At 38.1% G+C, this 12,345-nt stretch overlaps 1 protein-coding gene and 1 long non-coding RNA gene across 2 annotated transcripts; one reads left to right on the plus strand and one right to left on the minus strand.

The window, feature by feature from the left end:
• Positions 1 to 463: 463 nt before the first annotated feature.
• Positions 464 to 7,631, minus strand: pou2af3 (POU class 2 homeobox associating factor 3). Its single transcript, XM_088619291.1, has 5 exons — positions 7,495 to 7,631; positions 4,990 to 5,087; positions 3,120 to 3,165; positions 1,885 to 2,129; positions 464 to 1,106 (listed from the first exon to the last, which is right to left on the minus strand). The coding sequence occupies exons 1-5, from the start codon at positions 7,499 to 7,501 to the stop codon at positions 774 to 776; spliced, it is 729 nt and encodes a 242-aa protein (XP_088475417.1). The 5' UTR covers positions 7,502 to 7,631; the 3' UTR covers positions 464 to 773.
• Positions 5,413 to 8,469, plus strand: LOC148641132 (uncharacterized). The gene is made up of 3 exons (XR_015930055.1): positions 5,413 to 6,240; positions 7,430 to 7,903; positions 8,365 to 8,469. It is a non-coding gene; the product is annotated as an uncharacterized LOC148641132 (long non-coding RNA).
• Positions 8,470 to 12,345: the final 3,876 nt, after the last annotated feature.

A 12,345-nucleotide genomic window follows, 5' to 3' on the forward strand; every position in this document is an offset into this window, starting at 1 on the left:
GGTGTCTTCTCGTAACTTGAATACAAACAGTTGTTTGGCAAAACAAGTATATACAAACGTTCGAAAATACTACTATCCACTCAGTATGTGAAAAAGACTTGTCCAATTATTAAGTAAAATGAAGCGCATTGCGAGTGCACGTTTGAAATGCTGTAGGATTTAATCTGTATCCTCCACATTTAAGTGAAGACAGTGTTTGTGTAACCAGAGTCCACATCCTTCCATTAGTACCCCTTTACTCGCTCGCACTTCGATATCATGGAGAAGCGAGGTTATTTTGCGTAAAAACGCGTCTAAAGAGCAAAAGCATGCCAGGGATTGGACATTTCTGAATGTTATCTCCTTTAACGAAGCACAGATTTGTAACGATCTGGTGAAGGTAACATCTGAATGTTACCTTTTGCCTTGCACAAGGTACACTACTACGTGGTAGTCGCGGTCATAGGAATGATAAGCAAACGCATTTTACGAAATAGATTTTTTTATTCATTAAAAAAAAGATATTTAAAATTTGTTCGAACCTGAAAATATATAGAATTGTGATTTGCATTTTAAGAAAACAAGTCACCTTCTTCACAGACCGCAATACAATTCACTCCATTCCACGACATTTCCCTTGCATTCCACATTCATTCTCTCCAGGTACAGGTGGAGGGTACTTAGTGCACACAGATCTAAGAGGGTCTTTCATTTCGCAGAACACCGCACAAACACTGGTATTCCGAAAAGAACACTTGGCAGAGGCGAAGCATATTTACATGCCAAGAATACTTTTAAAGGTAACACATATCCAGGCTGGCTAAATCCCTTCTGATATAGTTCTCCTCTGTCACGGGTGAAGGATACAGGCAGTCTGAGGGAGGGTAGGGAACGTATTCGGGATTTCTCGTGTTGTCATAGGAACCAGAAAAATGCGACAAACAGTAGCAGTACTGAAGGCTGCAGTGCTGGTAATGATGATCTTCCGGGATAGAGCTGTATACAGAGTCCATGCGAGTGGGAGAGCTGTAACATGACGAAGACGAGGAATAACACTGAGGTGGCGAGTAGCCGCTGTAATCAACTGGGCTCGGGAGATTGGACGAATCACACGGAGAGCTTGGAGCCTTCAAAAACAAACAGGACAGACACTGTCAGAGCTCTGGAGATCCATTCGGTTCGACTGTTTTAGAACAGCACGCCTCAGTGCGAGGTGGCAATCACGACATGGGCTCGTCCTTTGAAAGCCTACATTTTGCGGTTGCAAATGTAAGTTGTACTTCAAGAAAGCAGGAAAAGTGTTATTCATCGCATATCGGAGCTAGAGCTAGACCCAGACCATGCAATTAATTATTGCAAAATGTTGAATTTGTATTTAAATATCGGCGAGTCCTGTACTGCGTGTAACAGCATCCAGAACTGCCATATTAATATTATTATTGATTTGCAGTACACCGTGTCCTGTCGTCTGTTCTTGAACAATGTCTGTATTTATCTCGTCACAGTTTACAGAATACTCTTTGAAACGATCTCTTTTCACATGCTGCCTAAAATCCCACTGTACCTTTTCAATAAGGAAATAATGCAACGCATCAATACACGAATGGCTACAATTAATATAATCTACAGACAACTGCTTCTGTGTACTCTTAAGTAAATAGCAGCCTAACTACTGTTACACCACGTACGCTCATTAAGTCGTTATTGTTTAGTTTCAAAATGTTCAACTGGATATAAATTTGATTTCGGTTTGTCTGGTATAAAACGAAACAATGTACATGAAACATATACATTGCAATCGTACTGTGTTGTGTTAATCGTCCAATAATTCTGATCCCAGTTCTAATTCCACTGGTTCTCCCCCACTTGTTCTACAATGACTTTCAGCGCCAATGTGGTCCTTACCATTCCCAGACTGTAAAAGTCAGATCCTGGATGAAAGGTCCCAGAAGGGGCGTGCTGGGTAGAGGAAGCCGGTGGCAGGACGTTACTGGTGAAATTGTCACTCTGAAGAATCATGTCAATAAGCTGTTGATTTTCATAAGCACTTGGTATCATCTGGTCGTAGCAAATGTTGTCCGTGTACTGTCTAAATTGGAAATGGTTGTTTTCAGCCACCGAGCTTGCTGGGCTATAGTCAAAATAAGGGGCTTAAGAAAAAAAAGGGAGAAAAAAGAGACATTTAAATGAGTCAGGGCTTCGGGGGGTGATGTCATGAGAGCATCAGCCAACAGATAAATCACATTTAAATGCAACTTTATAAAGAGGGCTGAATGAACGTCAAAGAAAGGAGTATATTACCAATTGTTTCTTTTTCCTCCAATTAAGTCTAAACGTTGTGCCTGACGGTGGTTGACACTTAATGTAAGTTTAAGCCTGGATGTAAAGCCTCGCCTAATTTCTGCTGATGTTACTGTTCTATCTGAAGTTGTTCTATGCTTAATTTTAACAAAGAGTTAATGCAGAATCTTTATGAAGGAAAATTGTTTATACTGTGTTACTTTCTGAACTATTTGTTTGCTGTCCATCAGTGAACGTATTTCTTTAAGTTGCAATTTTTAATACAGTATTTAGCAATCCATAATGCAGTATCTTTACCAAGGGCAATACTCATATTTAGTGACTGCAAAACTGTAGCTTTGTTGATGGATTCTGACTTGTTATCTCTGATCCTTATGTCTGAAAACGTAATATCCCTTCTTGATGTATTACTTGCTCACGAAATGTTAAAATGTCAAAAAGATTGCATATTAAAACACTGGAATCCTGTTTATTTCTATTTGTTTAAATCTCATTGTTGTTGTTTTTTTTATTCTTAACTGAAAGATTTACTAAAATGTCAGTCTGACATTTTACATTTTGCTTGATGGCGATTTTGCATTTTGCATCTTGATGGCGAGTTAAAGAGTCTCCTTACGACTTGTTTTAGCAAAACAAGCAAAGTAAAGGAGAAACTGTGCGGCTTTTAGAAGAAAGCGATTGTCTGTATAGCGGATTGCAAATGCCACCAATCTGAAAAACAAATAGCTGTATATAAACGGTCTTCTTGGAGTGGAGTATCTAATTTCAATATGAATCGGTAAACTGAAGTAGTCGGTATGTGCTTCTAGCTTGAGTCGTTATAAATCGTTTTTACCTACCAGGAAAGGATGTGGAACATGCTTCTGGATACTGCGCGTTGTGATTCTGGGATATATATAAAAAAGAAAAGAGAAAATACTCAGTAAGCCGAAAAGGTCTCACAGAATTAAAAGCCTCAGTCCGATAACGGTGCGTTTTTTTCTTCGTCAGGGTAAGAATTTTTTTTTCAAGCCATTTTCACTCTGTATATCTCACTAAATACAAACGCGGGTCGAATATACCGTTTGAAAGCGGAATTTAAAAATGCGGAAAGCCTACAATACAACGGTTCAGATGAACCGTTTTTTTTCCTTGCTGGAACCATGCCACATCTGCTGCAGTGCCTTAAGTCATTGGAGACATTTCATTATTTTTTATTATTTGCTTGCATAGTTATTTGATTAGTCATGTCTCCTCCCTCCATTTATTCCCTGGAAAATCGTATTGGAGTATTTTTATTACTCCTAAGGCTATTATAAACCATTGCAACGGTGTTTTTTATTTAACAGTGTACATATGCGTGGTACGCAGCTGTTAACATTTACTCTTTATAAACAGTCTTAAACAGTTTATCCGTTAGATGAGAAATTGGGATTTCGCAGTTCAGAGTCTCCAGAGTCTAATTGCACATTTGTTCAAATTAATTAGTTAATTGGGATTGTGCAGCGCTTTTCATGCCAAATAATCCAAAAACGTCAAACTGCAACAATATTGCCGAACTTTTCTGGATAAGATTTATTCATTCAGACAGCACATTGGTTACCTAAAGTGAAGAAGAAACTGCGCTGTTTGCGGCTCATAATGTGCCTTATTCATGACATAAAACTTAATCATACAAACTTTTCCTGTTACAGTAAAACTGGCAATATGTTTCTTCTGTCCTAAAACTGAAGCTCACCAAACCTTTCACTAAAATGAAAATGTTAGGACGTCTTTCATGCATCACACAATCTTTTAAACGAAATGCACTTGGCTTAAATAAACCAAGCAAAAGGCGTGTCCTGGAGTCCTCCTGTCATGGTGTACGACGCTGTCACGTCATGCTGAAACCTGAGTTAGTGTATGTGCAGATTATAACATACGCGTCCGGGCGTATTATTTTCACCCGGTGCTGGAGTTTAGTCTGCGTTTGTGTGGGTTTAAGAGGAAGTGGTGGATCCGGCCCATTAAAACAAAGGGCTCATTGTACAAATCAAACATTACAGATAATCAAATAGTATTTCGTAGAAAAGTTTAAACATTTCCTCTGTTAACGTGTTAAAGGCTACCAAGGCTTTATCCTAACGTCTGTATTCAAGTCTAAACGTTATAATGCGATTCAGTCTTTCCCCAATACACGGAAACAGACATTTTTATTTACTGTCTTTTGACCGCTTTTCCAGCAGCTGTAGCCAGTTGTGATCGTAGGAGTGTTGATCTTTGATTGAAGGAGCGTGGCTACCGTGGTACAATGTCAAGTTTACGTTGTGCTAAAGCCCTTAAACCGGAATGACCTGGAAGTTTCCATATTGGAGTGCATGCGGTATCCGAATTAATAATAATAATAATGCTTGGACCTGATCGTTTTCGGACTGCATGGTGACTTTGCGGTCGAGTTCAGATAGGGACTGGAGCGCCATTTGTGCAGTTTTGACTGTCTGTCGTCTGTGTGCACGTGGGGCTCCGGTTTCTGTCCACCATTAGGAACAAAAAAAAACATTCTGCCAAAGTTAAACGGAGTCTCAAAAGTGTCCCCCTGTGCTTGCCTGTGTATGTGTGCCTTTATAAGGACTCGCGTCTCGTCCAGGACGCGGTCTGCCAGTTAATGTTCGGCCCTGGACAGGGAAAAGGGATTTTGGGGACAAGGGACGGGTGGAAAGTGTTTCACTCTTGCCGTGCCATGCTTCTTACCGTGGCTGCTTTTGTTGCCGCTTGAAGCGCCCTTCGCTGTTGAAGTAACTCTTTCACCGTTGTCTTCACTCGGACACCCTGGTATACCTTCGGCTTATCTGTAAAATGCACCAATATATTCCAGTATTATGAAATTGTATGTGATTTTGAAGCGAAGGACCCCCTTTTTTTCTGAAGACGTTCCCGGTACCCGAGGTTTGAATTGCGCAATTACGCAATCATCGTATCTCCCAATTTCATCCGCGCAATGATGCTATTGGACGACGTCAAACCTCAGAGCTACCTTAAATTTTGAATTTCATCAAGAATGTGTCCAATATTTGTATATGGTTACCGAAAAGCACACCCTTTTCTTAAAGAACAAAGTTCATTTTATAAAAGCTTTACAACCGGTTTGAAACAATCTGTCAGCTCTTTCCAGTGCGTTTCATCATGTGGGTGTATAACGAAATGTATATTTAGACTGATTCATCTAATATCTTTTTGTAGAAGAACTGAGACATATATATATACAAATGTTCTCTTTAAAACTGAAACCGTAATATACTTATTTTATTCGAAATAAATCAATAAGTGAACGAAAGAGTGTGACTATTTGGTCACTGATCTGGTGGAATAATAAAATCCACGAACCTATTCTGAATTTTATCTTCCATGATAATTCAGTTTGTTTGTACTCTCCTTCTTTTAATGCAGATCGGTCTGTTTAATTCTGAGAGCTCCTCATATTGGTTAAATTTCCAAAGTCAACTTCAAACAATACAGTCATACATTCATTATTATGATTTTTATTTTAAAAAAAAATAGTCATTCTCGGTTGTTTTTACGTCTGATCACGCCGCTTCGATGCAAAACTCTACAGGGAATAGAGCGACTGGAGTCCGACTAAAGAAAGGCTCAGGGTTTCAGATTACAGTAGTAAAGCAGACACTGGAGAAAAGCATTTACACTGAACAGCCATTACCGGCTCGAGTGAAGCCATTTTAAAATAAAAAAGGAAACTGTGTGAAATTCAGATAAATGCGTTGTGTTAAAGAAGTTTGGATTGGGCGATTCGAAGAATATTGACATTATTAGGTGGTTTGTTCGAATCAGAAAGATGATATTCCCACAGATTAGAAGTAAAAAAAAAGAGAAAAAAATTTCAAGTAAGACAACGAAACTTTCGGAATTGAACTCTAATGCTCCGTGGAAATGTGAAAGGTCGCAGATTTAGCGAATCCAGATTCTGAGATTCTTCTTATACGCGAAGTAAGTAACTTTTAAATCCGTTGGGAAGGTTTTGTGATTATGAAATACCTTTTGCTCGCAGATTTTTACAATTCGTGAAGATGAAACAGTCTTTTCGTACCGCATGAAACGCGATTGCAGTATTGTTGTTAATTGCCAATTATAATCGATTTGTATCACTCTGTCCACTTTCATTATTATTTACTGAGATGTCGCGTTAATTTAGTGCTATGTGAAAATTATTCTTTTGATTATTGTTTGAATTATGCATATGTTGAAATGCATAAAAGCAACGAAAAAGTTGCCTAAAGTTAGACGCCACTCATGTTTTATTATGAAGCCTTAAACCCGGCTTAAACAGATCTAAAAAAAAAAACAGCTCACGCTATAAACTAATATGGCGAAGTTGGTAAGACGCTGAGAAAATCTGTAAATGCGCACGTCTTAAGAAAACGCCACGCATTGGCTAAAACATAAAAAGCTCGTTCGTGCACGCTTCATACATGTTCTGGAGCAACAATTTCACCTGTAAAGTCTACTACATAGTCAGAGAAACGATACCGAAGTAAACGTGCGAAAGTAAAAAAAAATGCCAGACCCATCCTGATAAATATTCATGTATTAAGATCCAAGCTCATTTTTGGTATTAAATGTGGCACATCGTGCAGCACGGGAAAGATACGCCCTGCTTTAACCTCTACAATTATTTAATGATCTTTTGTCCAGCGTATCACCACTTTCTTGATCGGAAAAAGCGAAATGTAGCAAATATAAAGCACAGAAGCTCAAACTGTACACGAAACGTGTCTGAAAATGCAGTTTCCTCACCCATGCGCCCGTTTCCCACCCTTTACACCTACAGTAAAGGTGCAGAAGAAATAGTATTAGAGCATCTAATAAAACTACTAAGAAAGGTTTTGAAACTTCAAGGTCAGACATTTCGCCTCACCTGTAACCTGCAACCTGTAACTATTGTAAACGTAACATGAAGTCCCGCAGCTTAGTGCAGTCGTAATGAAAGTATGTTAATTTAGGATTGCTCATGCTTTACACTGTTAAATTCTGCTACAGATATATTTTTCATTTGGAGGCAGAGTCGTGAAAGTGTCTAATCGTCCTGCTTCCCTGTGCATTGACATAATGCTGTTAACTGCTGTTAACGTTGTATCTCTAAACCTCGATTCTTCTTCTTTTTTTGGCTGTTTTACAGATGAAAGAATAAAAATGGATAAACTGGAGAAACATCCCGAGACATGAAAATGAAAATAAACTCACCAGACATATTGGAAGAAAAAAGAAGTCTCAAAACTCTTCAAGAAGTGCTGCTTTCAAAGGCTTCTCCCTCACGTTTTTCTTGGTACACTTATATGGGCAAGAACAAAATATTTCTAAAAGCTACACAAAGTCTTAATATAAAAGTCTCAATTCAAGCTAAGGACACACAATAATATTGTAATATAGCTAGGGATATATTAGTTTGAGATTTTCTCTTCCCATGCCTACTATTTAAAACCTCTAGAACCCAATGATTTGACAATCAATGATTGCGCGATACTTTCAATTTGAATATTCAAAGCCTTCACAAAAAGAGGGATCTTTTGGTTATACACTTAGCATCAATACCTCAAATAGGGTCCCTTTTAATAGGATTTAATGAAAATTCACCCCGCAGACCCAAGACAAGGTAATAATTTAATAAATTTATCAACCTTTTGATAATAGGTGCATGAAGTCCCCGGAGAAGTACCACTATTTCAAAGTGAAAGACAGGGGTCGTGTCCGACTGGCTCCAAACTTTACGTACGACACCTCTGAATGATTTCCTAATGGAATATGACATTTACGGGTCCATATTTCACAGCTTTAGCATAATTTTACCCATTATTTAATAAAACATGGAAGTAGTGGGCGTGGCATGAGGGAGCAGCCATGATCGTCATCACTAGCTCGTGCAGCATCCTCTTTAAGTCTCTGCCTTAGCTCCCAGATCACCACTGGCTGCCTCAAAAGCTGGCTTATTGCAAAAAAAATAACGCCATATTAATTTAGGAATATTTAATTTGAATTAATTTCAAGTAGCCAGCACCCTTTCCTTTTCTGTCTTTAATCATACTACTCTATTTATACTGTACGTGTTCTCCACAGGTGCACTGACACACCGAAATGTACTCTGCAGGTCCTCAGATGAAAACTGGATCACCGGACCAACAATGTGTACCATCAGGGTTTACAATAAATAAATAAAACATTGATATCTGTATGTCATATATTTATACTAACACACATTAAATGCATTTGCTTTGTGAACCAGCAAATCGAAAACCCCGCTTAAGAACTCCTGACATTTAAGCATTCCAATGTGCGTGTACATATTGCAATAAACTACTCCACTACGGCTTTTGAACTGAGTCTCAGTTGTGTCACGAAAATAGATAATATTTCAATTAAACCATGAAGGTTTTAATTTAACAGGTGCCACGAATTTGAGGGTGCTGTATTTAATTGATGTTCAAAATTAAATGTTTGCTGGATGTTTTAGATGTGTACACTAGTGTTATTTAGTTTTTCCTAAATTAAACATTGAAAGTTACTAGTTTCTTTAAATAGCATCTACTGGCTATATGCCTCTTGGATCTTTTTCTTACAGACTAGTTTTTTTACAAAAAAATATACTATAGTCCTTTTTAGTGTTTATTTCACAACAACCAAGGGCACAGTGATATTAGATTAATGCTACATACACCCGTCTCATTTCTCACCACCACGACTCAATAATGCGTCAAGGGTTCTTCATTAAAGTAAAATAGGCATAATTTAGGCATTTAAATGAGAAGAAACGCCTTGTGATGTGAAGTGAACTTGATCATCATCGCCAGCTAATTAAACAACAACAAAGTTGCAGAGCAAAAAAAGGGACAATTAAATAATAACTTTCTGAAATCTAAATTTCCGACTCCCTCCAATTTTCTTCGAGATTTCTCTGAAATTTGTGTGAGATTAAATAAAGGACAAAATAGAGTGAACAATCCAATAGCGTGCTAATGTATATGGTGCAGGTAATACTCCGTTCCCCCCAAAAGCAGTGAATTAAAAAACAGTAACAGGAGTACAGCTTGAAAAAGTGTTGCAATCTAAGACGAAAATTGGTGTTTTCTTTAAACAGTTCTATTAAAAAATTGAGTTTTTCGGATAGAGACAATGTCTAAATGATTTTCAAACAACTGATAATTAGTTTTAAAGAAATAAGGTTTAAAACGCTTGTGTACAACATATATATATATATTTATTGGTACACTGCAGTGTAACCTACTCTAATACAAAGGAAGCACAGACAGATCCCAGAAAAGACTGAAACAACCCCAGGGAGTTCTTTTTACAGATCATTACATGCAGTAAATGCGACATTACCGATAGGAAGCGCACTGTTATAATTCATAAAAAAACGAGATCTTCGTGTAAATTAAAGAAGCCAAGGTAAAACTTCGAAGACGAAATACTGTAAATATCCTTCTGAGTTAACGTCGCCATCTAGCGTGTCGTCCAAACAGCACACTAAACCAGTAGTACTGCACTTTTGTGAAGCACAGAGTCCTCCCACGAAGACTTGTCTCAAGCGACCCACAAGTATTGGTTGTAATCACCTTATATATCGAGCTGTGTTTTTCTAGAATTTTTAAAGTAAAATCCTACACAGCTCTATTCACCAGGGGGATGGATTGATGTTAGGATTTCAATAATGATGACTCACTTGTTGATACTGTTTTACTTTATTTTACTTTTTGTTGACACCACATTTTCCTTTATTTTTGATGACTATTATTGTGTCTCTGTACAGCCATAATAAGAGGTCTGGCCATCATTTCGTCGGAATGAAAAATGCCAAACCATGTCTCAACCCCCCCAGAAATATTGAACTTTTTCAAGCGGCCGAGGTAGGTGTGAGTTTGAACCAGAATAAACCGTAAAGGAGAGTTGCAGGAGCCGTATAGAAGTAAAGACAAGCCTGAAAATAAATAATGACTACCCAGGGGCGACAGAGGATTCAGTCGATCCAGGTCAAGTATTTATCCTTGGGCAAAAGCGAGACAAATCCCAAGTTTCACTGTCGATTTTGTCATTCATCTCTCTGCATCGTATCGACAGTTTTCCAGGAAACATCCCTCTTCTTAAATCGCAACGGTGCTTTAGATAAGGGAAACGCAGCGACTTTTGGTAGAGTTGCACAATTGGCTTCCACAGTGTACAAAGCGGCCTGTAAATACCTGAATGAAAAAATAATAATAATACATAGACTATTCACATTTTATATTGCCTTTAGCTTTTTTTTTTGCATTACTATCCTTGATGCATTCAACATCTGCATTTACTATTGTTTTGCAGTATCAATAGTATGAGCCTCCACTGCAATACTCCTTTCTAAAATTTCCCTTTCACCAGGATTGCAATTCATTATATTCCTTCAGCTGTTCTTTTAAAATCCAGGTGGGGCTGCACACTGGTGGTGGTGGTGGAGGGGATCCCCATTACCTGTAAAGTGCTTTGAGTGGAGTGTCCAGAAAAAGCGCTATATAAGTGTAAGCAATTATTATTATTATTATTATTATTATTATTATTATTATTATTATTATTATTATTATTAACATGATTTTACAACGTGTTTTCTTTCTTCTTATGTTCGATGAAAACATGTGGGCTACCGCTTTCTAGTCGTTGAATTAAACAAAAAGCTTGGGGGTAAATCTATGGTGGTCTTCAGGGTGAATATCTTTAAACGGTTTCCTTTCATTCTCTGCTGATTCCACATTCCTCCCGTGTCTTTCTAATTACCTTAAGCTTTGTTTCATTTCGGTATAATCGGCTACCGATCTACCTGGGAAGGAGCAAATAATATTTTTATTCCACGCTGAAAAGAGAAGAGAGAAAACACAACGTTTCAGGTGCGAGAATTAGGGCAACTTACTACCTATCTGCATGTACAGCTTCAGGTATGTGATTGGTGTTATATGAAAACAATTATCTTGATGTAGAGTATTACGTTTTTGCGCACAAGTGTCCATGGTTAAAGGTAGTTTTACGTCCATTCTTAATACTGGGTTCAGAAGGCTTGCTGTTTCGTTGTTGACACTTCATCCAAGAGTATCTGTAAATTTGAATCTGGATTTGCACACCTAGGGTTACCGGTAGTGGTAAATGTGAAGTCACTTCAACATATCCTTTCTCTTAAAAAACCTCCAGCAATGTATTTATACAAATAAGGAGCGCGCATGGACCAGACAAAACACAGTTTAAAAAAAAAAACTTCCCTACATCCATCACGAACGTTTTCTATGATAATGCTAGGGAAATGTCGCAACACGATCCGTTTTTTTTTATTCTGAAGACGGCGCAGATCTCGGCTCGTCTTTGGCCGCCTTAGGCCTCCGAGGTGCGAAAACGCAGAGGTTGCAGCGAAAGTGGCGATGTCGGTCTCCTTGGGTACCAGAAACAGATGTTCGCCATTCATACATTTCGTGTTCGTACTCGAAAAGTGCATATTTTTCTAAATTGCTGTTGCCAGTATTTTCTTTGCCAATCTTTGAGGGGAAAAATGCGCCAGATCTTGAAATCGGTGAACGAAACCGTCTGGCACCTACGACCGACTTGAATTTCTACATCACAGAATAGCTAAAAACCAGAGCAAAGAGACAAAAGCGCTGTTAAGGGCAGGTGCCCCTTTTTTCCCTTTCTTAGTAATGAAGGTAATTGAGTTTTGCTTTTGCTAGTGAGGTCGTGTTAGTAAATACTAGTAATCTGACAGAGATGCTCAGTTGTACAATATACTGTATACACAGTAGAATGTCAAACTTTTATATATAATCGGCACGTATTAACGCATCTCAAGTTTAGTATCTTTTGTTGGAAGGTCTGTTACTGCATGCAAAACAATAATACTGGGAAATAAAACAGATTGCACCACCTTGATCAAGAGTACATTTTTCTTTCTCTTTTTTTTAAAAAGGAGCATTATTCCAAATAAACTGCAGAGGATGTGTAGTGTGACACCCACTGTCTAAACTCAATTAATTATCCCTGGAGTTAATTAAGTAGGCAAATTAATCTTCATCTGTGGCTTTCTGGACTGATTCC

This window comes from Lepisosteus platostomus, chromosome 25 (assembly GCF_059453375.1).
Source record: "Lepisosteus platostomus isolate fLepPlt1 chromosome 25, fLepPlt1.hap1, whole genome shotgun sequence".
In the NCBI taxonomy this organism is placed as follows: Eukaryota; Metazoa; Chordata; class Actinopteri; order Semionotiformes; family Lepisosteidae; genus Lepisosteus; species Lepisosteus platostomus.